The sequence below is a fragment of the Opisthocomus hoazin genome, chromosome 2 (assembly GCF_030867145.1).
Source record: "Opisthocomus hoazin isolate bOpiHoa1 chromosome 2, bOpiHoa1.hap1, whole genome shotgun sequence".
NCBI lineage: Eukaryota > Metazoa > Chordata > Aves > Opisthocomiformes > Opisthocomidae > Opisthocomus > Opisthocomus hoazin.
The window spans coordinates 94,238,511-94,263,567 of record NC_134415.1 but is presented as its reverse complement, the minus strand read 5'-3'; the positions used below and the strand labels follow the sequence as shown (position 1 = coordinate 94,263,567).

General features: G+C 37.8%; 1 protein-coding gene across 4 annotated transcripts in view; it reads right to left on the bottom strand.

Moving 5' to 3' along the window:
- The window catches only part of PHIP (PHIP subunit of CUL4-Ring ligase complex), a 122,366-nt gene that overhangs the window by 6,543 nt on the left and 90,766 nt on the right, over positions 1–25,057 (bottom strand). For all 4 annotated transcript variants that reach the window (XM_075414472.1, XM_075414473.1, XM_075414474.1 and 1 more), the window contains 15 exons: positions 22,781–22,888; positions 22,247–22,371; positions 21,948–22,030; positions 17,457–17,568; positions 17,188–17,249; positions 13,751–13,906; positions 11,734–11,854; positions 9,596–9,721; positions 7,501–7,573; positions 7,056–7,106; positions 6,608–6,757; positions 4,747–4,899; positions 2,479–2,642; positions 1,738–2,018; positions 1,259–1,420 (listed from right to left, as the gene is read on the bottom strand). In XM_075414472.1, the coding sequence (XP_075270587.1) occupies positions 1,259–1,420; positions 1,738–2,018; positions 2,479–2,642; positions 4,747–4,899; positions 6,608–6,757; positions 7,056–7,106; positions 7,501–7,573; positions 9,596–9,721; positions 11,734–11,854; positions 13,751–13,906; positions 17,188–17,249; positions 17,457–17,568; positions 21,948–22,030; positions 22,247–22,371; positions 22,781–22,888 (1,927 nt within the window). The remainder of the gene's footprint in view (positions 1–1,258; positions 1,421–1,737; positions 2,019–2,478; positions 2,643–4,746; positions 4,900–6,607; positions 6,758–7,055; positions 7,107–7,500; positions 7,574–9,595; positions 9,722–11,733; positions 11,855–13,750; positions 13,907–17,187; positions 17,250–17,456; positions 17,569–21,947; positions 22,031–22,246; positions 22,372–22,780; positions 22,889–25,057) is intronic.

The following is a 25,057-nucleotide window of genomic DNA, read 5'->3' as shown; positions in this document are numbered from 1 at the left end:
AAAAACAGAAAAAAATGAAACAAAAGGAACAGCTCAAGTGTTTTTCTTGGCTTACACAACACCAGTGGACAGACACTTCTGATACCACAGCCCTTGCCTAAAACACTACCAGGAACAGACTTGCAGCCATCGCAATAGTTCATGCAGTCCTTTGACAGAACACCCACACACAGCTCCTGCTGTGTTCAAATGTGCCCCCTCACGCACGAGAAGCACCGGCCTCCGCTGTCGTACGAGTTGATGCACAGGAGAGACAGGATCACCTCAACAACATGCAGATACCTCCGGCATGACCAGAGAGCCAGGCCTACTACGGGTGCGTACTTAGCCACGCTATATGGTAACAGCTGAGGTCTTTGTGAGAAAGCTTGCAAGGAATGGGCAGATGAATTAACAGGCCACAATCTGCTTTTTCAGAAGCACGGAAGATTAAGACAGACAAATAGTCCTCAGGGAGAGGAGGAGTACAAGGAGTAACCAGATTAATTAGGTGGGGCCAAATTTTCAGCCTACTGTTTCTCCATCTTCAGAGTAAAGATGCTTAGTGTACCTAGCTGCTTCACAGCAGCTTCGTAACAGTTCAAAGCTCCTTCATAAACAGGAAAGCTTTTGTGACTAGGAGATCTTAGGTCAAACTCCACAGAAGCTTGGAGTTTTAAGGTATCCAGACATCAAAAGACCAGGCAAGTTCAGTCAGAAGACTACGTGAAACTAGGTCCGATCAATCAATACAAACACACTGAACAGAAGCAGTGAACGCTGCATAGATCTGTTTTGACGTGGCAAAAAATGAAAGAGCGAAGTTGCAGCTGGGATGCTCTCAACTTTACGCTTGTGGTTGGGCAGAGTGTCGTCACACTCAGCTTTACTGACCCAAATATAACCCACAGAAGTTTTATTAGCTAAAACCCACAGGGTTTAAAGTGTGACCCTGCAGAAATCTGCTTTGGAATCTGAGAGCTCATAACACCACCCTTGTAATGATTTAAGTGAAGTTACAGATATGTTAAGGTATCAAAATTGGCTAGACAACACAGTTCTCACACCATGGAAATGGTGCTAAGAGTAGTTAAAAACACGCTAATTTATCAAGAAGGAAAGTAACTGTGACTGAATTGTTCCACTAGACTTCCCTATTCTTCTAGATCATAATGCATATTAAATATCCCCACCCCCAAATTATCACAACTGAAGTACAACACTACAGCCACTACATCAATAACTGGGTGGGGGGGGAAGCTGCAGAGAAACTCAGTACCTTGTTGATTAACAGTGGAAGATTTTACTTTGCGCTTGATTTGCTTCTCTTTCTCAGGATTTTCTCTTGTGGAGTTATTCCTAGTGTTATGACTGTAATCAGATTGACTAGGGATGGATACAATGCTCTGGTTCTTGGAATGTTTGGTTGAATTCTCCAGTACTAGAAGGACAAAAAAAGAAAAAAAAAAAAAAATCAAGTTCAGTAGTTTATACTACACTCAATCTTACCTGGCTAAAAAGGAATTCATGTTCTACTACGAACAAACAATTTGAATCACAGATCTAGAAGTGAGAAAGCTTCCTGGATAAAGTAACAGTCTAACTCATTCAGTTTTCCCCTGAAGAACGTCACAGGCCCAGCAGCTTGAAAAGAGAACCAGTCTTCACTGAAACAGATTTCCAAAAAGCAAGTTTTACGTTTAAAACTTTTACAGCCTTGAAAAAAAAACAAAAAACAACCCCCCCCAGCACACTTGCCTGACTTTCCTGACCCTGCAGCAGTATTAGGCTTTGTAATTAAAGGCTTTATGGTTAAAGGCTTTGCTCCTGAAGAAGTTGATGGTTGCTCTGGAACAGCCGCATCTGTTAACCCCCTATTGCTTCTAGTCCGCACAAGGGAAGAGGCTTCAGCTGCTTTTCCATTCATCTGAGGCGGAGGATGTCTCAGCGCTGCTGACCGTGCAGCTGCAGAAGACGAAGAGCTGGCAGAAGCTTCTGCCTTCAGCTGAGGTTTTATGAATCTCCTCTTCCTTTCAGGGCTGCAAGAGGAGTAACAATTGGATCCTGGATGACTACTTTTTTATTTTACAGGAATAAATAAAAATAAGTGTCTGAGATCATGGGTGTAAAACAATCATCTCTGTATGAAGTATGTTAAAAATATGACATTTACTGTGGAAATTCATGTAGTTGTGAGCCTCTGAAAAGTGAATCTTTACAATAAATGCTACAGTGAAATGACAAAGCATGATCCCATCACTATCCTAAAGATGCTGTTTTACTGTACATGTTTAGCAGTTATTTGAATTTTAAGCACTTACTCTAGGATAGCTCTAAGTACAGTTTAAAACTCTTCCACATCATAGCATGCCAAAGCTATCATTCTGCGATATAAGGAATAGTAAGGAATGTATTAAGCAAAAACCACACTAAGTTCTACTGTTCAGGTATGTCAAACTTGTGCAGCATTTCCTGAATACTGTAAAGGAATTAATGTACCTGGATGCAACACTACTGGAAACCGAGCTGCTTCTACTTCTTTTTTTCCTTCGTTTCTTTATTGTATTTCTTTTATGAAATCGCAGGGCAGATTTATAATCCGACAAAATAGAACTTATGTGTTCTTCAAAGAAAGCAGAAAGGCGCAAACTCATGCTGTAGATCTAAAAAGGAAAAGCCAGTAAACAAGCAAATTGTATGCTTCTCCCAAGCATCATTTTACTTATTTATCATTAAACAATAGCTAGAAAAGTAAAGTCATTAATATGGAAATGTTTTAAGTAAATTTACAGTCTGTCTCAACAAATTTACACTAATCCATGTGTAGCTTTGCTTAAACTATTTTCGTGGTTTTGAAAAGTGTATTACAACTGAAGATCACACACAAAAGGAAAATCAGAAAAGCCACCTTTTCAACTGCCCTTCCAGAACGCATCCCTTTCTAGCTTCAGCAGAAACCACATGGAGAGATCCTCAACTGAATTTTACTGGATCAAAAAATCTGATTTTCTTCTGTATGAAGTTGCATCCTTATACCCTATATTTGGACATCAGTCTATCCCTCTTACGGATGAACTGATACTACCAGTGAGTTAGTTGCAACAGGTACAATAAATGTATTAGAATTATGTAAGGGTGCACATTTTTCTTCCCCCCCCCCCCCCCCCCGCCTTGGATGATTTACAGAGAAACCCAGTCAAACTCAGTTTAGATCACAACTAATGATTTGAGCACAGTTGCTATTAATTCTGAACCATGAAAGTGAGCTGTCCAGATGCTTTGAGAGGAGACACAGCACCCTCTTAGGTTATGAAACACTAAGACAATATTAAACAGTTGCGTACGTAACGACACACCAGACAAACTGAGTGCTACAAACGTGAGAGATTCTGCATGCATCACTGGAGAGGACATCCAAAGACATCACGTAAGAAAATATGTAAAAACCTATATTAAAATGTATATCTAATGTGCTAAGGAAGAAAAAAAAGCTGACAGGTTTAGGTTTACTCTTCAAGTAAGCATCGGTGATGTAAAGTAAGATGCTAAAAATATCACGGAATGAGACAAGTCAGAATAAAAACATCAACCATTCAACAACTATGCACTGCATGAACCAAAAGTACGTAGGTTCTGGAATATTAAAATTCTTGATATCAGAACCTTCCACTTCTACGTAAAAGAAAAAAAAAGCTACAAGTTTGCTACTATACTAGTCTGTTTGGAAGGAACAGGAAAAAGCACAAATGTCAGAAGAATCTGTGAAACCACAGCGAGCCAAGCATTCTCCTGTCTTGGTTTGAGGAGATCACAAAGAGAAACAAAAACCACAAAACAATCCAGACCCGCCCCAAAAGCCCTGCCCTTCGCTGCAACTGAAAGACTGATTCTCCGGCAGCCTGAACAGTGAGGGGGAACATCTATTACTGACCGAAGAGAGACCAGCCACTCATCAGTCCTCCTTGCTAGTCACCTACTATGGTATTTGTCCCTGCATTTTAAGATAATAAAGTCCTGATGATTAATTTGCTATTTAGAACAGCCAAACATAAAAGCTATTAATAATTCTAGTCAAACACCTAATGCGTATCAGTAGAGGGAGAGCTACACAGAAGCCTTGAACATGCGTAAGTGTATGTTTGTAACTTTCACTGCTACCTGACACTGCACCTATAGGTCAATTTGAGAGAAAACATCAACTCTACCACTGGCAGGGCATGTCAGTGTCAGCTGGGTAAGAATGGCTCTGTAGGCTCATGTTTAATCTAAACAGTTCTGTTTCCCAGAAATCTAAAGTGCTTCATTACAGTCTGACTGCATACCAGTGAACAGCACAGAATTTCATTATCCTCTACTCTCTATACCCGGGTATTTGTTCGGGGCAACCACCAAAGCGGAGGAGTTCGAGGCTCTGTGTGTTTTTTGAAAATATAGTTTCTTCCCCAAAATATCAGTTAAATTCCACTATTGTACCCACAATCATGTTTCTACAGATCTTTCCTTCCATGTGACTCTCCCTTTAGATCCACTTTCAAATATTTACATTTGAAACAACCTGCAACACCTAAGAACTGTAGGCATTTAAACAGCATACATTCATTTCCTTTAAAATACAAAGCTATACTACTTTCTCAGAAATACTCACGTTTGAAGATGTAATAATTAAGAAATAATTAAACTTGTTTTTAAGTAGTCAATTACATTGTCTCCTTTTCTGTCCTGTATTTTTCAGATATCTTTCCAACAACAAAAAAAAGAAACTCTTACCCTTGACCTTTTACTTGGTGTATAGGCCTTGGAATTGCTGAAAATAAGTCTCACGTCTTTACATAACTCCATCGGTGACTCATAGTTGCCAGCTTCCAGCGTTTCTCTAACAGTAGCGAAATCCATCGGAGTGTCAATAATATCTCTATAATCCTGTTAAGAAATAGCAACGTAATGTATTACAAATTTTTTCCCAAGTCCTAATGCACCATTTTTATTAGGATGCATTTGATAAACCTGTTTAAATCAACTGTCCCCTTTAAATAGGTATGGAAGACTGCTAAAGACATTTTGCTTCTTTCTGTTCATACACAATGTACCTCCTCACAGACTACTCAGCAAGATCACGGTTAGAAGTTAACCGATACAAGATTTAATTAATTTTGTAAACAGATTTACTGAAATACAGAGCTCAAAATTTTGTGCCTTAAGGGTTATGTTACTGACACATTGTCACAACGATAACTGTGATACGACAATGTCACCACAAGCTCTCTGGGCGGCTTAACAGCTCAAACTTGGTTCTAAGCCTAATACTGTTTTTACCTATTAGCTTTAAAATACAAAGTTTAAATATTTGAATGTGATCACAGTAGCTTAGCACATCCCTGCTGAACCTGAGCAGTTTCCCAAATAGAGACCTAACAATTTAGGAAAGTAGTATTAAAATAATGAAAACTGCACAGGCTTGAGCAGGGTCCTATTTAAGCCAAAGACAGAACTTTTTTCTAGGCTATGGAAGAAACAGAGGAACAGCCATACATCAAAAAGCTTAAATATCAAAATTAACCAAATAGTTAACTTAATCCATCAGAGCAAATCGAACATGTGCGAGTGCCTCTGAACATTAAACAGGTTTGTGACACCAGAGAGCAGAGTGTTTCATGCCCAAACCTAGTAAGGTGCTCTCCATCAGCTCATCTGAGCATCTCAGACACAAAGGGCCACTTGCAAGTTGCCGTGGCATAAAGTTTAGGTTACTTCAAACATTATGGTGCCCAATGGCTTGCAGAAGTGTCAAGACAGACCTACTGGTGACTTCCAAAAGAGATGCATTTCTTTTCTCTAATTGGAACAATTAATTTCCCCCAAGTTCATCACCTTAGAGTGATATTTTTTAAGGAAAATCTTAAGAGACACTAGACGGAAAGCACGCAAAACCTTTGCTTTGTTATTTAAACTAGCATAAAAGGTTAAAAAAAGATCCAGAGCAACAAGACTTCTGCGTTACAAATATTCTGTAGTTACAAATGGCTGTTCACGGCTACACAAACCCAGGCAGAAAGCAAAATCTGGGTAAGTCATTGTTACTACAGTTAATGGTTCACTACAGTTCTTCAGTGGGTACTTTTTCCGCATCAAGCCCAAATGACTGTGATGTAAAAATTACTTTTAGTTTTTATACTTTTGAAATGAAAACAAAAAATGATCCATGAAAAAATTTGACACATGCAACAACCAAACATATGCACTACACAAATGACCATTTTTCACCCAGAAAACAAAAGATGGATCTTAACTGCAAAAGCATCTCTGAATACAAGACGTTTTGCAACTGAAGTATTTCAGAGAGAAGTAAAAATTTTTTTAAAATTACTTTAGAAAGACAATAAACATTATTATCAGGTGACAACCAAGTACTGAAAAGAATTTCTGCCAACACAGCTGCCTGAAGTTTCAATTAAAAGAGGTGGTGGGGGGGAACAAACAAAAACCACAAAAAAACCAAAAAAAACCAAAAAAAACCCACCAAAACCAAAAAAACACCACAAAAAAAACCACCTCACAACACAAAAACTCCAAACCAAACCACCACCTAACTACTGGATTATAACCAGCCTTCCTGTTCTAAAATACTCACTGGATACTCAAGGAGATCCACTGGTTGTCGAAATGGTTCAGAGTCTTCGCACTGAAAAATGAGATTCAGCAGCTCCTGGCATTGCTTCTTCCATGACTGAATGTCATACGACTGGGCTCTATTACGCAGCCGCCGTTTCGGCTGATGATCCTGAAATGACAGTATCGTCTAGTATATATTAAATAAACTAGCTGTTTTTACAAAATCTAACGGAAAAGGTACCCTGGAGGATAAAAATTCTAATTAAAGAAATCACAACATGCAGCAGCACAGACAAAAATGCTTTTACGTTGAACAGCTCAGAAGAACAACATTTCAGTCACTAAGTTCAAGAGGTTCTGAAAGTTGAGATTACGCAACAATAAAAGCATTTTCAGTTTTACATTCCTTTGTTTACAAATGCATTTCTAATTATTTATAGCACTACAAACCATTAAAAAAAATTTACCTTTCTTTTTCTAGTGGAAGTTCCTGGTACATTTGTATCTTTCTCTTCTTCCTTTGAGCAAGATAATGAGTCGCATAAAAAGGTTAAAAAAATATAAGCATATATGAGTAGGTAGTTCTCTTATACTTCACTTATAATTTGAGTCTTCACAGTTCTATCCGTGTCCCTCTGGGAAGCATTTCATGTGACCATCACTTTTGAGAGCCTCTCAGAAGTCTGAAGAAGCATCTAACTTCTCCAGTAAACGATTAAAGCTCTTTGAACTAAAGGAGGAGAGGAGGCTGCGTTTTTACCCAGTTTCCCAGCTGACAAAAAGAAATTTAATTGACAGAAAAGTACCCCCTTACAGTGACTGAAAGCAGTGCTTTCACATCCAGCAGGACAGAAGAGAGTGGCCCTGTCTCTCCAGTCTATCAACGCCAACGTCTAAGGCACAACCACTTACCTCATCAGAGTCAGACAACACTTTCTTCTTCATTGCATTGTATAATGGAATTATGTCATAGCAACTCTGGTCTCTGTGTAAAAAGAAATACACACTAACATTTATTTTCCATCTTCACCTATGGAATCAAATGTATTTTGCCTACCATAAGCAAAATGTTTATGAAGCCATTCCCAAATAAAATGATAAAGTGTTTAGTGCTATATGAACACTAAGAGGAGCACAGGAATAAGAAAAGCTAATCTTCTGCTCAAAAAAGCTGTGAAGTATTATCAGCACTCTGTAAAATATAGACCACTTGACAGTGTCAATGTTTTAAAACTAAAAATCATAATCCTTTCCCAGGAATTTATTAGCACTGGAAAAATCAAATACTATACTGCATAAAGTGCTTTGGGACCCATCTCGCTTTGTAAGAAACACTACAGTGGATTTAGCGTACATAAGTGCAATTAAATACATTAGCACCCACAATGCAAGACATTTAAAATGTGGTATTCATGTCTTAAAGGACTAACACTGTTACTGCATAAACCTGCATAAGTAACTCAGGAAAACAAATACTGATTTTCACACGTACCAAACTCCTACACAAAAGAAAACCCAAAGGTGCTCTACTATGTAGCAACAGAAATCACCAGAAAAAAGGAGGAGTAAACACTCAGCACCTCTACACTGGAATTGTAATCCATAATACAGGCTACTGCGATCATCACTAGAACAGCTGGGGGAGAAGGTGAGGAGAAGAAAAAAAAAAAAAAAAACCAAAAAAACCCCACCAAACCGAGCAACCCCCCCCTTCCTCCCCAATTTTCTGCTTTTTAAAAAACTTACGTAACTTAACAACTAAGCCTTCAGACTCTCGGAGGCATCTAGATATTTCACTCTCATTAGAACCTCAGGGTTTGCCTTCCATGGTCTAAGCCTTCTAGCCTACAGCTAGAACCCTAAAAACCCCAAAAGTCTTGGCTTTATATGCATTGCTAGTTCACTTAAATGAGTCTATTAATAGACACAAGCTATAGGCCATTATTAAATAAGAATATCCATTGATTGCACTAATTTAGCTAAGCCAATTAAATACACACACTTCAAAAAGCCTGAGCTGCTTAATTAATCAGAAGAAAAAGCCACATAGAACAAAGATGTTAAAGAACAAAATTAGTACTAGAGAAGCCCTTTAGATACATATGTGTTCCTTAATGTGTATTCCACTAAAACCTTTAACACCTGAAGCAGTTAAGTATTTTTCACTCTCCAGCCAATATCAGAAATCACAAGCACTAAAGATTGATCAAAGATCTAAGTATGGAGTCAAAGTCCTACATTTCCAAATACACAATGCAATTCTAATGTTCTTAAGAACACACGAAATAAAGAACAAGACTCAATTTAACAATGAGAAACTAATTCACTAAAAAGTCATGATTTTTGTTAAACTAATGAAGTATCTTGCTATTTCTACAAGGCGGGACAGGCAGCATTCACTGTGTACAACCAAATCAAGGCCGTGGACACACGCAGTCAGCTCTTACAAACTTTAGGACTGCAGACCTGTCAACTGACTGTGAGAAATCTGAAACATTTCTCACTGAGTTCCTCTGTAGACAACAATTAAAAAAAAGAACATCTGGAAGACAACTACTATTTCTGTTGTCTAAAAAGCCTCCAATTTTAAATTTGCATATCAAACACCATTTTCAATCACATTATATATTGTAAAGATTTTAGAATTAAATGCCCACAATTATATTAACATAGGCATTATTCAAACTCAAAATTAGAACTCCCAACTTACCTATAAATACATCTCTCCTTCTGTGAAGATACTCAGACCCATTTTTATCATGTAGCAGAAAAAGTCTCTTGAAATAAAATGCCACGCCAATCTATGCAAATCGATATACTGCAAAACTTCATCTTGTTTTGCAAACTCACATATTCTTCGTCAAAACAAGCTGTATTTTTTTCTGCCCCAACAGCAGACAAAATCTTACTCAAGCTGCGGAACTATCTCACTTTAAAATTCAGATCTGAAAAGGCTGAATACCTTGGTACGAGACACGAACAACAACAGACCTACGAAGCAACTCACTTTATGAAGTGTAGGAGAAGATCTGTGACAAATTTGGCAGATTTGACAATAGGACTTCCAGGTTCATTAAATGTGCGAGTATTATGTTCTATGTACCGGACTTCCCACATTAATGACGAAAGGCGCCTGTATATGAAACGGGGGGAAGGGGAGTGGAGGGGAGAAGACAACAGACTTCATTTCTAGCAATCTATATGGAACAGGTCAAAAAGCCTTACATCCTTCTTCCAATGCATTATCCCATTCATCATTTCTTTACATTAAACCAGAAGGCATGCACACTTCGATGTGTTGCCCTATGTGGCCAGCAGAAGGCAGCTTCCTCAGGCTCCATGCGCTCGTGTTATGTACTGCCCTAATTTATACAAACAGCTTTAAGAATACACAGCTGAGACTCCTCGGCAAAATTCATCTGTGACACTTCAGCTCTCATTTTTCCTTTATGATATACATAACCTATCCACTATCACCTCTGAAGTCACAGCTGAGGATTAACAAAATAGTAACAAAAAAATTATTAGAAGTATACGTTTTTCTGACAGATGGACTACGATCAGAATTCCTAGCATAGCTCTGATTTAATGACCTAACTACAGAATAGCCACATTATGAAAAAGGATGCACAAAGCAAAAATAACTGAAATCAGATCCAAATAAAAAAAAGATACAATAAAAGAAAATACATACTATTTCAAATAAAAAGTCCGACAGAATGGAAGTTACAAATATATACAGTTGTCTATTTTCTAGCAAAACACGAGGAAAAATGCACAAGTGTTTTGTAGAGTGAAGCAGGGGATCATTTAACATGTTTAGCATAGCATAAGTGTTTAGATGCAATGTAATCACGTTTATGGGTCCAGCATTTAATGCTATACAATGCCAGCAGTGACCAGGAAACATCATGTTTTTTCTGGTCTGTATTTTCTAAAAACATACAGGCAAGTTAAGACTCCTGGTTCAGAAGCCAAAAAAATATGTTCTAAGGCAAGCCTCACGAAAAGCTACCAAAATCACAAGCAACCTGAACAGTCCTTCCTGCAGAAGGTAAAGAAAAAATTTTCACTGGAAAGCACAACAGAAGGCAATTGCTTATTACCTAACCAAGCCTTGGCAATACTACAACTAATAAAACCAGATGTACTGAAGAAGGTGTGCTGATAACTAAAAATAACTGCTGACTCTTTCGACAAGAGAAACAAACTCCAGTCAGAAGTCCTCGTCACCTCTGACTGCAAAGCAGTGCATTATAGAAGTCAAAGCTGGATTACCTTGTATCACACAAACAAGGAACAATAAATGTGCATTATTGTATTATAATGTATAATAAACAGGGTGATTTTATTTAAATGAAAAAGTTATTTTAAGTTAGAATTCAATCTTCAGTTAGTATGCATACTGTATTACAAATTAACTTTGAAATTTGGTTCAAATCAAAATACTATCCATGTTTATTCAAAACAAGTATTAAAGGGATACTGATTTTCAAACCAGAAATATCTCAAGAAACAAAGGAAACAGAAGTGACTTACAGGAGCATATTGCTACATAGATAATATTTACTCCAAAGAAATACAGCAACTGCAATCATAATTGAGGAAAATGTCAGAATGGTGTCAAAAAGTTAAAACTTCTTTTTGTTGCTGTCCAACAATTAGGATTTCAAGGCCAGTAATTCAAGAAGCTATTATCTGTGTAGCTTCTTACATGATAATGCAAGTTGGTTTTTTTAAGTGCATTAGGACAAAAGCACTTGACATATTTCTAAGGTTTTTGTTATGAAAAAAAAGATTTTTTTTTTTTTATTTTTTTTTCCGATGAGTAAGTGTAAACTTAACCCTTTTGACTAAAGGTCGTTTTACTGCCCTAGTCTCTGGTCCTGTAGTTTGAATCTCACCTGAAGCAAGTAATTTCCATAAGCAGGAATCTGAATGCCACATTAATTCCAAAATACATTTTGGAGATGTTCAATACTTTTTTAAGTTTTATAAAATGGAAACCTAGATCAAGAACAGAAGATGGGAGAAATGGAAAGCATACACCTGTATGCATCTCCTAGCTGGGTAGTACAAGACAAAATAGCTACCAAAAATATGGTTGGCAGTATTTCACAGCAGGAACTGAGACTTGGATCTAACCTGTAAAATCTGCTTTCCAGTCTTTGTTTAATGGTACTGAGGTCTGTGGGATATGCCACAACAGTGCAATACATTGGGTAGGCTTGAAGATCCACAGGTGCCACAAACGCAGAAGCAATATCTAGATAGAATAGGAGAGGGAAAAAAAAAAAAAAATTAAATCAGTTATATACCACAGAAGTCCTTTAGCAGTTTCAAGATCTCCACCCCCCTGCAACATATGCTATTTTTTCATGTTTGAAATCCATAGCACTTTCTCAAAAATAACAGTAACTACTCTAGATATTCTGAACAATTTGTGGTGTTTTACACATAAAAGCGCTTGCTGAGGTGCACACTGCAAGCACAATCACTGCAGTGACTACGCATTCCATTGTGCATGAAGCACCACACTCCTCAGAGACATGACAAGTGCATGCAAAATATACACATTTGAAAAGCAGATTTAATTGTATAAATTATACATATATGAAGACATGCAATTCAGTATTGTTATTTACAACACAGGCTCATTTCATTTGGTTTTATATTGCCAGTGTTCCATCTTCAAACAAAGCAATTCAATAAAGTTTTACCATAAAAGTTACGGCACTATTTGAGTCTCATTAAGATATGGGGAAAATCCACACTCGAAATAAAACAGGAGCACAACCTTCTCTCCCTACCTAACAGCAAAGGAGCCTTCTAAAACCAATGCACCATAATGTCAGAAGACTGATGAGCAATTTAAGTCTGTGCACCTACACAAACTTGTCTTTTCCTTCCTATGCTTAGAAGCATCACGAGCGCTTATACACATCGTGTTAACACTTTATACCTCAAGGGAAAATACAGTAACACAAAAACATAAAAATACCTTTATAGTCTCTCTCAAAAGTCTTTAAAAACAGAAAATATGTTGTTGCTAAACAGACTGCTCTTCTTCTAAAAGCTGTTTACTTATTCTTATGAATGTTCTAGCAACTGCTGCGTCGTACCAATATGCATCACATATGCTATCGTTAAATCCCGAACCAAGCAGCATGCCACATAATGTAATGCAAAACGTAAATCCATTACTCTTAGATGACACAATGAAAACAACTAAAATTTCACTTCCTCATGAGTTTTTTTAAAATGTAATTCTATAATTTGGATTACTACACTGTATGGATATTTCCTTTCTTTTGGAAGCAAAGGAAAGCTTCTTATGCAGGATGTCACCAAAGAAGCCATAATGTGGGCCATTCAGGTATCGGAAGTATTTCAAGGGTTAAGAGTTTCCTGGGTTTTTTGAAACACAAGTGACTTCTCTTGCTTCACGTACTTAAAAAAAAAAAATCAGTTAAATAATCTGTGACAATTTATATATTTAATTTATGACCACTGTTACGCAAAAGGCTAAGACTGCTGACTTAACACACTTTGCTCATCACGAAACACACAGAAGACTTGATTCAGCCTGTATTTCACTGATCGATCTTCATCTCAGACACCCATCTTCGACCATGTAAATGTTACAGTGATGTGTTAAATGTTTTAACGATTACATTTTCGGATGGGAACAGTAACTGCTCTACAACCAAATACCAAGCGGCTTTTTCCTAAGTTAATGAGTTACTTCACCCTTAACATTTTGCACAACTAAGACAATGTGGGGGAGAAATTTTTTTACCTGCCTGTAATATAGTTAATATTCCATTCATCATAAAGTTTGCAACTTTAACCCCAACAAGAGATTCTGGTAGCTAAAGTAAAAAAAAAAAAATCAAGTACTTGTTTCTAGCAAGTAAAACCCAAACCCCTAGCATATGTCAAGTTATATACCAAAAAGTGATAGTTACCTTAAAAAACAGAAGAAAATTTAGGTTCTAGATGTGAAAAAATTAAAAATATGCAGTAAGAAAGTTTTGTATCAGCTAATGAAGATATAAAATGGTGTATTTTATCACACTAATTTTGGTAATTTCAGAAGTACACATGAGCATGGTCTGAAAAATATAATACAAAAACGTTTCACACGTTATTCAGGACTTACCTAGAGTCATGAGCTGGTTTATCCCTGCAATAATTCTGTCGCACTCCTCATCTCGGGTCCTGGAACCCCACTCTCCATCCAGAGGTTTGTAGAGCAGCGTTCTACGTTCATCATCTGTTAAAGGAACACTAGTTCCCAGTTCTTCTGGAAATACAGCTAGGATGTAACATGAAAATTAAATAAAACATAAAACTTTGTATCGTGTGCAACACATATAACTATAATTCAAAGATACAGAACATCATTTTACTAAACAAAAAAAATGCATAGTCCTTGATTTGCTCAAAGACATTCTGGATGCATCCACTATAATTTCTGTGTATTGTTATATGTTAAATTTAATTCCTGAAAATGCAGTTTGGTGTACAAGTCCTCCATGAAACAAGATTTATCCTCTTCCAAATAGCTAACTTTATAACTTATTTTAGAACCAACTAAGACACTCCTTTATCACAGTTAAAGTTTGTGGGTTTTTTTTGGGTTTGTTTGGGGGGTTTTTAACCCCAAAATTCTTGGTAATAAATAATTTCGGTAATGAATGGTTGATGTTTTTCAGATGGAGTTTAAGAAAATGACTTTGATGTTGACATTAAAACATTCTCCAGACAGTGGTACCATCTTGCCACAGTTCTGTGAGGTCAAATGCTAAAACCACAGCTCCCGAGGAAGCAAATTAAAAGTGCCATCACCCTAGCGTTCTTGAGGACCTACCAACTTTGACAATTCATAACGTAACAGCAGATTTTCAGAGTATGATGAAAATTGCTGCTTTTTAGATTTTTTCTTTTTTAAAGGAAGATATAACTAAAGCCAGTATTTGTGGATACAGCAAAAAATCAGGCTCAAGTTTGGTTATCTGCTTATTTTACTTAATAACTTTTATCATGTTATCACTCTAACTTCTCCGTTTTCCTTATGACTAAAAGGTATCCATTAAAAGAAGGGCTCAATAGAAATGAAAAGTTGAACACATTTACAACTTAAAAGAATTAATAATTATTCGTGGTTATTAATATGGTTGCTTATGAGTGACAATATTATCAAATGTTTCCTAGAAAACACAAGGAAAAAATGCTGATTCTATTTTGGTTTTTAACCAGACTTTTATGAATCCAAAAACCCCTAACGAGTAAAAACAAACTGTCTGCTCTTGTCCGTGACTAGTGCCAATGCTGTGCAGTCCACTCTGCAGCATGTCAATCTGTCACACGTGCTGGGCCAGACATGAAGCAAATCCTACTATTACCAAACCATCCAACAGGCCCATGTGTCTTCAGTGCTCTGAACGTCTGCAGGTATGCTGACAGGTCTCAGAGCAGCCAGCTTCCTCAAAGTTGATGTGGGGCACAGGTTTATCTTCAATCCTCCCCAACTGTACACAAAGTTAATTTTAACTGTGCATCACGGAGGACTGGGGGAGCAAAGTCTCTCCCACTGTAAGGGAAGATCAGGTTCGTAACCACCTGAGGAACCTGAACATACATAAGCCTATGGGACCTGATGAGATGCACCCCAGAGTCCTGAAGGAATTGGCAGAAGTCATCGCCAAGCCACCCTCCATGATATTTGAAAGGTCATGGCAGCCAAGCAAAGTCCCTGGTGACTGGAAGAAGGGAAACACTGCACCCATTTTTAAAAAGGGTAGAAAGGAGGATCCTGGGAACTACTGACCTATCAGCCTCACCTCTGCGCCTGGGAAGGTCATGGAGCAGATCCTCTACAAGCTATGCTAATGCACACAGAGGACAGGCAGGTGATTTGAGACAGCCAGCATGGCTTCACCAAAGGCAAGTCCTGCCTGACCAACATAGTGGCCTTCCATGATGAAGTGACTAGATCAGTGGACCATGCAAGAGCTACGGACATGATCTACCTGGACTTTTGTAAAGCCCTTGACACAGTCGCTCACAACATCCTTCTGTCTAAACTGGAGAAATATGGATTTGATGGGTGGACTGTTCAGTGGATGAGGAATTGGTTGGAAGGTCGCAGCCAAAGGGTAGTGGTCAACAGCTCAATGTCCAAATGGACACCAGTGACAAGTGTGTCCCTCAGGGGTTCATACTGGGACCGGTGCTGTTTAATATCGTCATCAGTGACATAGTGGAATCGAGTGCATCCTCAGCAAGTTTGCAGATGACACCAAACCGAGAGGTGCAGCTGACACACCAGAAGGACAGGATGCCATCCAGAGGGACCTGGAAGGCTTGAGAGGTGGGTCTGTGTGAACAAGACACAACAAGGCCAAGTGCAGCGTCCTGCACCTGGGTCAGGGCAACCCCCCCTTATCAACACAAGCTGGGGAATGAAGGGACTGAGAGCAGCCCTGCCAAGGACTTGGAGGTACTGGTGGATGAAGGGCTGGACATGAGCCAACACTGCACTTGCAGCCCAGAAGGCCAACTGTATCCTGGGCTTCATCAAAAGAAGCATGGCCAGCAGGGTGAAGGAGGTGATTCTGCCCCTCTGCTCTGGTGAGAGCCCACCTGGAGTCCTGCGTTCAGAGCCCCCAGCACAAGAATCACAGAATCACAGAATAGCAGGGGTTGGAAGGGACCTCTGTGGGTCATCTAGTCCAACCCCCCTGCCCAAGCAGGGTCACCTACAGCAGGCTGCACAGGACCTTGTCCAGGCGGGTCTTGAATATCTCCAGAGAAGGAGACTCCACAACCTCCCTGGGCAGCCTGTTCCAGACATGGAGCTGTTGGAGAGGGTCCAGAGGAGGGCCACAAAGATGATCCAAGGGCTGGAGCACCTCTCCTGAGAGGAAAGGCTGAGAGAGATGGGGTTGTTCAGCCCAGAGAAGACAACGATCCGCAAAGAGCTTATTGCACCCAGTAGTTAATGGGGGCTTATGAGAACCATGGGGACAAACATTTTAGTAGGGCCTGTTGTGACAGGACAAGGGATAATGGTTTTAAACTAAAAGAAGGTAAATTTAAACTGGATTTAAGAAAGGATTGTTTTTTACAATGAGGGTGGTAAAACACCAGGACTGGTCGCCCAGAGAGGTGGCAGATGCCGCATTCCTGGAAACATTCAAGTTCAGGTTGGATGGGGCTCTGAGCAACCTGATCTAGTTAAAAAATGTCCCTGCTCATTGCAGGGGGGCTGGACTAGATGACCATTAAAGGTCCCTTCCAACCCAAACTATTCTATGACTATCATCATCTGTTGTAAGTTTTTGTAACATTTCTATTTCCAGCATTAACTTAGTTTGTCTTAAGTATGGCTGTATGTTTTTTTTTTTCACAGTTCATTTATCTTCATCTGCTTCTAGTTTAACAATTAATTTAAGGATGTTCTTCAAATGCAACTGGTTTGTGGGCCTTCCCCCACTCCCAAGACAAACAGGATTATTTAGGAGAAACCATACAACACTTTTTTCCTTCTTTAAATACACCCTTAAAGCAAATTATATTATTAATGTACCATACCATTGCTTGGTATCAGCTCCATGTCCCAAGGGCTCATCTTCTCAGTATCACCATTGTCCCAGCTTAAAAATAAGCACATTTAAATTATCTACCAATATTGCTTCAACAATGTAATTAATTAGTGTTTGTAACACAATTTGTTTATATACCAGAGTATTCTAATAAACTGGTACAGCGAAATGTATGACTGAATTTAATGGAAGTTGATCAGTCACTACTTCAAATGAAGTAACTAATTAAAATAAAAGATTGAAGATAAATTTGCTAACCAGACATTGTAGCACTGAAATAAGCTATCAGGATAATCAGGCTGAAGAGGTTCCTGGCTTTCAATTGTTCCAAACCACCAAGCATCATCTATCACTGACCTGAAACGATCACCTAGGTAAGAACACAAAATAATTTCATCAATACAAGGAACCTAATTCCTCCCAAGAAAAGCAGTTCTTAAATACTGTTGATCTTCAATACAAAAATCCTTTTGAACACTTGCAGCATGAACAGGCAAAAATGAGTCACTCAGTTTAAAAAAAAAATACTATTCTTTCTAAGGCTGCCTTTACACCACAATGAAAGTTAATAGGGCATTAAAAAAAACACTAATGATTTGCCAATCTACCTATACACATTCTTTATACATGAATTTAATTTTTAATTTCATATAAAATGTAAGACATCTCAACACTGTAACTTCAAGACTTCAATTTACTTGCATTAAACACTACATGCTATCTGAAAAATAACTGAGCACTGTGACACTTCTGTACGTAGAATCTTTTCTATGTTGCTGAGCTCCTCGTCCTCAGTTTCTGAACTGCTTTTTCAGCAACCCAAACGTAACTCAGAGGTTCATCCCTTTTTTTATGCAGGCAATCTGACTGATGAAAGAATAAAATTTATTAAAGCTTCTTCAAAAGGTTAGCAAAGTAATTTACTAAGACTTGAAATGGTTTCAGTACTGCAAAGCATTTGCCTAGCTGAGAAAAAAGGTCAGAAGCGTTCTTAAAAAAAATTACATGTAAGAAAATGTGTAATACACACCATCATCAACTCTAACATTTTCTATAACACGTGCCACAGAACTTAGAAACAATTTTTAGTGAAGTATTCAGTTCGCTCCATACAAGAACAAATGTGATTTAAGTCTGAGATTCCAAGAACCACATATTTTTGTTTTCATGGGATTTGAATATACACACACTTTTCTCAACTGCTGCAATGTTTGTTCTGCTCACTACATACATGTTCTGCCCAAATGCTTGCTGCAGTTGCCTGAATTAACAGTAAGTATATGTATTGTCAAAAATTGTCCTCTTTCTTTACTGATTTTTTTTTAATGTAATGGATTGCAAGTAATTCTTGGACAATTACAAACCTTCCATTAATAGCCCCAATTGTGCTGAATATAATAGAACCAAGTATACCAGAAATATCTGAAATGCAGGATCAAAAATGCAAATATGGGCTGATGCTTTATTTTACAGGAATATACTACTCTGAAGTGTTCCTGAAGTACAGTCTGTCTCCCAATATGGCATTCCCTAGTGATCAGTTTTACAAAGAAATGTGCGTAGGTACAGCTGAGTGCCTTCATGTGGCTGTTCATTAAGCAGAACAAAACCACTTCAAGGAGTGTATACTGGCAGCCACTTCCTATTTCTCAAGAGCCACAGCATTCCTGTGGACAGAATGCCAAAGCAGAAAACAACATCACTGAAAAAGCCCACAGAACAATCTCTTGAATCACTATTTTTCCAGTGTCCTCTGTGTCGTCTCCTCTATGCGGATGGCAGAACAAAAATTCTTATTAGAAGAAGGATTTAACATAATTTTCCAGAACTGTGTATCACCAGATGACGTTAGCTTGATGAAAATATAAAATACGTTGAACTTAAAGTGGTTGCTTTAAGCAGCACTTTAAGTTCAACACAGGACCTGTAGGAGACAGGTATGCACACCTGTCCAAGACATAACAGCAAAAGCTGCAGGAATCCTACTGGAATAGCTTTTTAGCTCAAGTATTAATCTTGTAGTTAAACTGTAAGACAAAGTCATGCAATAAATCTGCCTAGAAATGAGAACTTGTCACTTCTCAAAATTTTAAAGTGGGTTCTTTCTGAAAGGATCACACATTAATATACATTTCATATGAATATACCATAGATAAGCAAATATTCGTCCCTAAAACAAACAAAACCCAAACAACAAAAACAAATAACAAAACAAAAAACCAAACTAAAACAAAAACCATATGACCAAAACTATGGATTAAAAGATAAGTGTTTTAATGACTTAAGGTGGAGTCAGAAAACTTAATGTCCAGTGACTCACCAAACAGTAACTATAAAAATACTGATTGATTGTAGGCCAAGTACCAGAAATCATACAGGAATAAGAAGACAGTAGTCTTGAGAAGACAAACCAGCAACTGTATGGCATGAAAAACTAACAGTTTTTTGATGAAGAGCTATGGTGAAAGTTCGGAAGACTCGGGCATGTCAGATAAAGCTTGGAGATTTCAGATTTGCCTGGTTAAATACCCACGAACAGTTTCACGTACAGTTTTAAGGCATTTCTCCTTACCCTGGTAGAAAATACAATCTACTTTCAAAGAACTTTTGAATATTGTGTTCCACAGTGCAACAAAACTGTGCACAATTTCTCCCAAGTACATCAGCATACGCTAGTAAAACATCCAAAGTATTCATGTAGAGGGCAGGGCAGCACTCTGGAAGGCTTCTGGAAGAGCTGTAACAGTTTTAACAGCAGTGCCTTTGCTAACTCTGCTTTAGCATTTCATACAGTCTCAAAATAGGAGACTATTTTACCACTATTTTTACCACCCAAAAGAGGAACTGAAGAATGAACTCTAACACACACGTGTCAGTTACAAGCTGACAGATGACTTCTGGTTAGGCTGTTCACATATAACGTATGGCATTCTTCTGCTGCCATGATCTTGTCGGAAAACATGTGTGGCACAGCAGAGGAGGACAAGACCACAGATCCATAACCATCAGTAAAGAGCAAAGCTTGGTGACATATTAGTAGATGTTGACCAGTCTTGTCTCTTAAGGGATCTTTAAATTGAAATGACCTTTAAAGTAGAAATCAAGGTTTACACTTCCTATTGAATCACAAGCCTAGGGTCTTTACCAAATTCCCTGCAGAACTGAAGGCCAGCTGTCTTTTTGGAGAATATAACATAAAGTATGAGATGACATGGAATTTATTGAATTGGCATCATGTAATTTATACATCTACTGCTAAGGCACACATCCTAAGCAAGGATATCATGATGTACCTCAAAGGACAGGAGATCAATACATCTTTTCCTAGCAGAAAAATCAGGTAAGGAACAACAAAAAAGAGCTTTTAACATCCAGGTGTGCCCCTCCTTCAGGTTAGCTTAGGAAGAGGACAGCACTTTGAAAAGGGCACATGCAGACTAGGGAAGCAGCGTATTTGCAGAAACGTGTGTCACTTCAGCTGTTTCTACACAGGCAATCAGATACATCCGCACGTTCTTGCATTAAATTCCTCCATTCTCCTATATGATGCTTTGCCTGAAGTGGCAAGAAACGCTGCCAAGTCAGCTGTGTATTTGCTCCTGAATGTCATGGCTCCTGAATGGAAGAACTGCAGGAATTGAGCCGTTACAGTAACCACTGCTGCTACCTTACAGAAAAAGTGTTTCACATTGAGACCTGCTTTAAAAAAAAAAAAAAAAGGTGGCTATCAAGATACCACTTTCAGGAGAATGTCAGTTCACAGAAGATACTGAGATACTGGAAAGGATTTAATGGTGCCTGTAATTCTGTAAATACAGTATCACACACAAATGTCTCTCTTAGGGGAACAGAGTTCATCCTGAACACTGAAGAATCAGCAATACTGCTTGAACTTTTAAGTTCCAGAGACAATCTAAGGCTGTTCTTACGAATGAGAATATGTGTATTTCCTGACCTCCTCAAAAAACCCACCGCCTTAGAGGATCATTTTGTCATAATGCAGCTTTCTCCCCCCCTAGTTAGGCTGCATTGTTCAAAAGGTGATTTTTGTTATCGTATGAAAAGCTGACTAGGAAATAGATCTGACTGGAGGACATGCCCATCGTGGACATTCTCCAGCATCCAACACTTTGAAAAAACTAAACACTGGCAAAGTAAAATTAATCAAAAACATCCCTGTGTCACACGGCAGTGAATTGTAATTAAATACACTTCAATGAAGCTGAACTATATGGGGTTTAGAACAGAATTCAAACAAGTAAAAACAGATAGGAAGGGCATTCTCTTTGTAGAATCTAGAGATCATAGACTTCAAATGGTGGAGAAGGTGTTTCCATTATTTCCAGCAGAAATTCCAGAAAAAAAATTTTCTACTAGCCATGCAGTTGTAAGAGGGCCTTCAATCCAAAAAGAGACAAGCCATAAATAGGCTACAGTAGGTTATCAGTTACCAACAAACAATGTATTTCTAAAAAGTGTACTTAACTCCTCTCTGCAAACACACAGCTGAGATATTCTTTGCAATTTCTTTTACAGATCACTTTCATATCTTGTTTGTTTGCTGTAGCTTCAGTCAAGGACAAAGTAGGACTTTGCATCCAAATATGGACAGAGCTTATTCTCCAATTTCGGCACAGTATGAGGCTTTATTTACAATAACCTACTTTTTAATAAGTCATCATAAAAATAGGTACACATTTAGAAAAACAAACAGAACACCACACCAAAAAAACTCCCCCCACAACTCACCTATATTCCATCGCCTATGCTTCGCATCATCAAACTGCTGCCTCAAAACCAGGAAATCTATGACATCTGGCATATCATGGTACCTAATTACAACAGAACACACAACTATTAAGCGATAAAACAGCAAAAGCACAAAGTTAGAGCACTTACATAGAAATTTAACACTTTGAATTCAACACTTCAAAAGCAAAAAGCTCAAGTCACCACATCAAAGGTATCTCTTGCCTTTCAACACCACCACGCCCCAACCCCTGACCCCCAGAACGCCCCCAATTTGAACACAATATTGCTTTCCTTACTTCATGGTGAATGATCCTCCAGTTAGTTTACCCGTATCAGGGTCGAGAAAAGCTAGTTTAAGACAGCAGAGAGTAGGCAATCCGACTTCATATTTAATTCCAACTATTTTCATCAGCTCTTGCTCCTGGAATAAACAAAATGTTGTGTACCACCACTGAAGTTAAGATGACTACAACAACTCTCTGAAACACGAAAATATGGATATACTGAAAAGATGAAATTTCTGCCAGAACATGTCAAAATCAAGCACCTGAAATTTAATCTTTCAAAACAAGCAATTATTTCACAACGCAACTTGTTTGAAAAATATTTTGCTATGAAGTGTAACCACTTCATCGGCTCAAGCGGATGCAAAAAAAAGTACAGTTTAAGGTCTAATTCCATTTGACTATTTATTAAGTTAACTTCTTCCCCTTATCTTAAATTATCAAGAGTACAACATTTGAAACATCTGTATCAAGAATATTCTCTCAGTTATGTACACACTTTTAAAAATATTAAGATACCAAACAAAAATGAAAAAGAAGTCTTACCCGTAATTCCATTTTATGCCATGGTTGTTTTTTGGGATTAATATTATATATTTTGTTCTTCTTAGCCATTACAACGTATGCTTCATGACCTTGTCGGAAATAGTAGACCTAAAAGTAAAATGAGACAGTTATCTAACAAAGACTCTAAGGATTTGAAACGCCAGCATATCACTGCCATACAAGGCATGTGCTTTCTATTTTATCATCAACTTTTCTCCTGTTTTCCTGCAACAGTCACAGGTTTTCAAAAAATTAAGTGTTGGACAATTCAAGCAGCTATCAGAAATGTTTACAGAAAAAGCAAGAAAGATTCAGAACACCATTTTCCCAGTAAGGAAAATACCCTAATTTACACATACGAGACCAAAATCAAATCAGTAACAAAAACATCTATTTATCGTTGCACTATAGAACAATTCAGTAACAGTAACATGAATTCCACTAATCCACCTGATTATTCATCACTACAGGACAGCCCTGAGATGACGATCAAGTATCACTAAATTCACCATCTGGCTAATCACACTCTTTTTAACAAGAAACATATTCTAGAAGTAAAATTCAGCTGTTTGTTGTTGTTCTGGTAAGATTTTGGTGTTGGTTTCTATACCGCCGAACAAACACCCCAACAAAGACAGGAACAAACCATACCCAAACATTTCAAGTGCTTATTAAAAAATTTCAAATCCTTCCACTATAAATTGCCATGGTTCACACATCCAGAGTCTATTAGTTTTTCTTTTACTCCACTGTATATAATATCATGTGGATGAATGTTTTTGTTATAAACTATCATTGTAATGAGTCAGTAAGCTGAAAACCTTACACATACATTCAATGACGAATCTGCAATGCGAAACAGAGCTTCCTCAAACTAATAACAAAGACCCGAAAAATAGCTGTATTCCAGGTACAGTGCATTCCAAAAAAAAAAAAAAAAAAAAAAACCCGCACAAAAAAAAACCAATCCTCTAAAGGTGCCCGAAGCCATAAAACGTGGGATTTCCATCAAGTAGAATGAGGGAACAGTGCTTAAATGTAAAGGCCTAACACAAGAAATAAAGCAGAGTGAAAAGCCCTCAGTAAGTTTTAAAAGTACATTTATACAAACACACTGCTACTTGTATTTCCACATGCTTTCTAAAACTGTTGTATCATAAAACATTATAAATGTCTGCCACGTTTCTACATTAACAGTTACTGAATTTCCTTAACATCACATGGCAATTTTTTTTTTCTTTTAAACAGAGGAGGACTCATCAGCTTCACTCCGCATCACAATTTTTTTAAACGTTTGTTTTTCAGAGTATTCCACATGCAAAGGAAAAAATGCAGGCTAGTTAGACAAGGCATGAAAACCATGAGAATCTCCTATGCACTGTCATAATCTAACTGGCAGGAAAAGGAACAGAGGCTACTGAGAGACAGATCTAAAACAATGTCAATTTAAATTATGTTTTCAGCATTGTGACAATTGTTTCCCGTACCTTCCAGTGAATCAAAACAAGCAAAAATCCACTTAGTGGTACAGGCTACAAACAATTCCTCCTACACTTACTGCTCCCTACTAAACCTCTACATAAATTCAACCCACCACTTGCAGAAGTGTAACATTTTTATTTTGTAAATGGCTCTAAGCATTGTGTCTTCTGTCAGAAGAACAAATTAGGTATCTGTGGAAAAAAGAATCTCAGCCTTTTTCCAGGAAATTGTATTTTTAATCTTGATAAATTCCTGCTTTGGCATGTTTGCTGTAGTACCCAGACACAAGCATTCTTTATCATGTTAATATCTGAATACTATGAAGAACATGCATTGTATTTTGATAATCAGACAGGGAAATTGCAGTCCCATCTCTCTGGCGTGTTTCCACTGTTCCTCAAGACATGACAAAGGTCTGTAAATGGCAGTATATTCAAAAATGGAAAAGGGATGGTATGTGCTATTCTTACGCACTGAGTATAACTAAACATAGCGCTACTGTTTTTTCTTACTTGTTTGTACAGCTGTAAGCGAACAAATTTGAAGTATCTCTCCTCCCAAATCTTATCAAACATACTAACCATCCACCAAAACTTTCCAAGGCCACACGAGATCTCTTCTCATCCTATTTCTCTAATTAAACCGATCTTCTATTTCTGTGCATCTCAAAAATAACTTTCTAGATGAACAGCTTCTTTTCACATCTTAAGCAAAACTGAGGAGGGCAAGTATCAGAGATGGAATTTTAGACAGAGCAGACTGATTACAAACATACTCTCTATCGGTGCGACTACT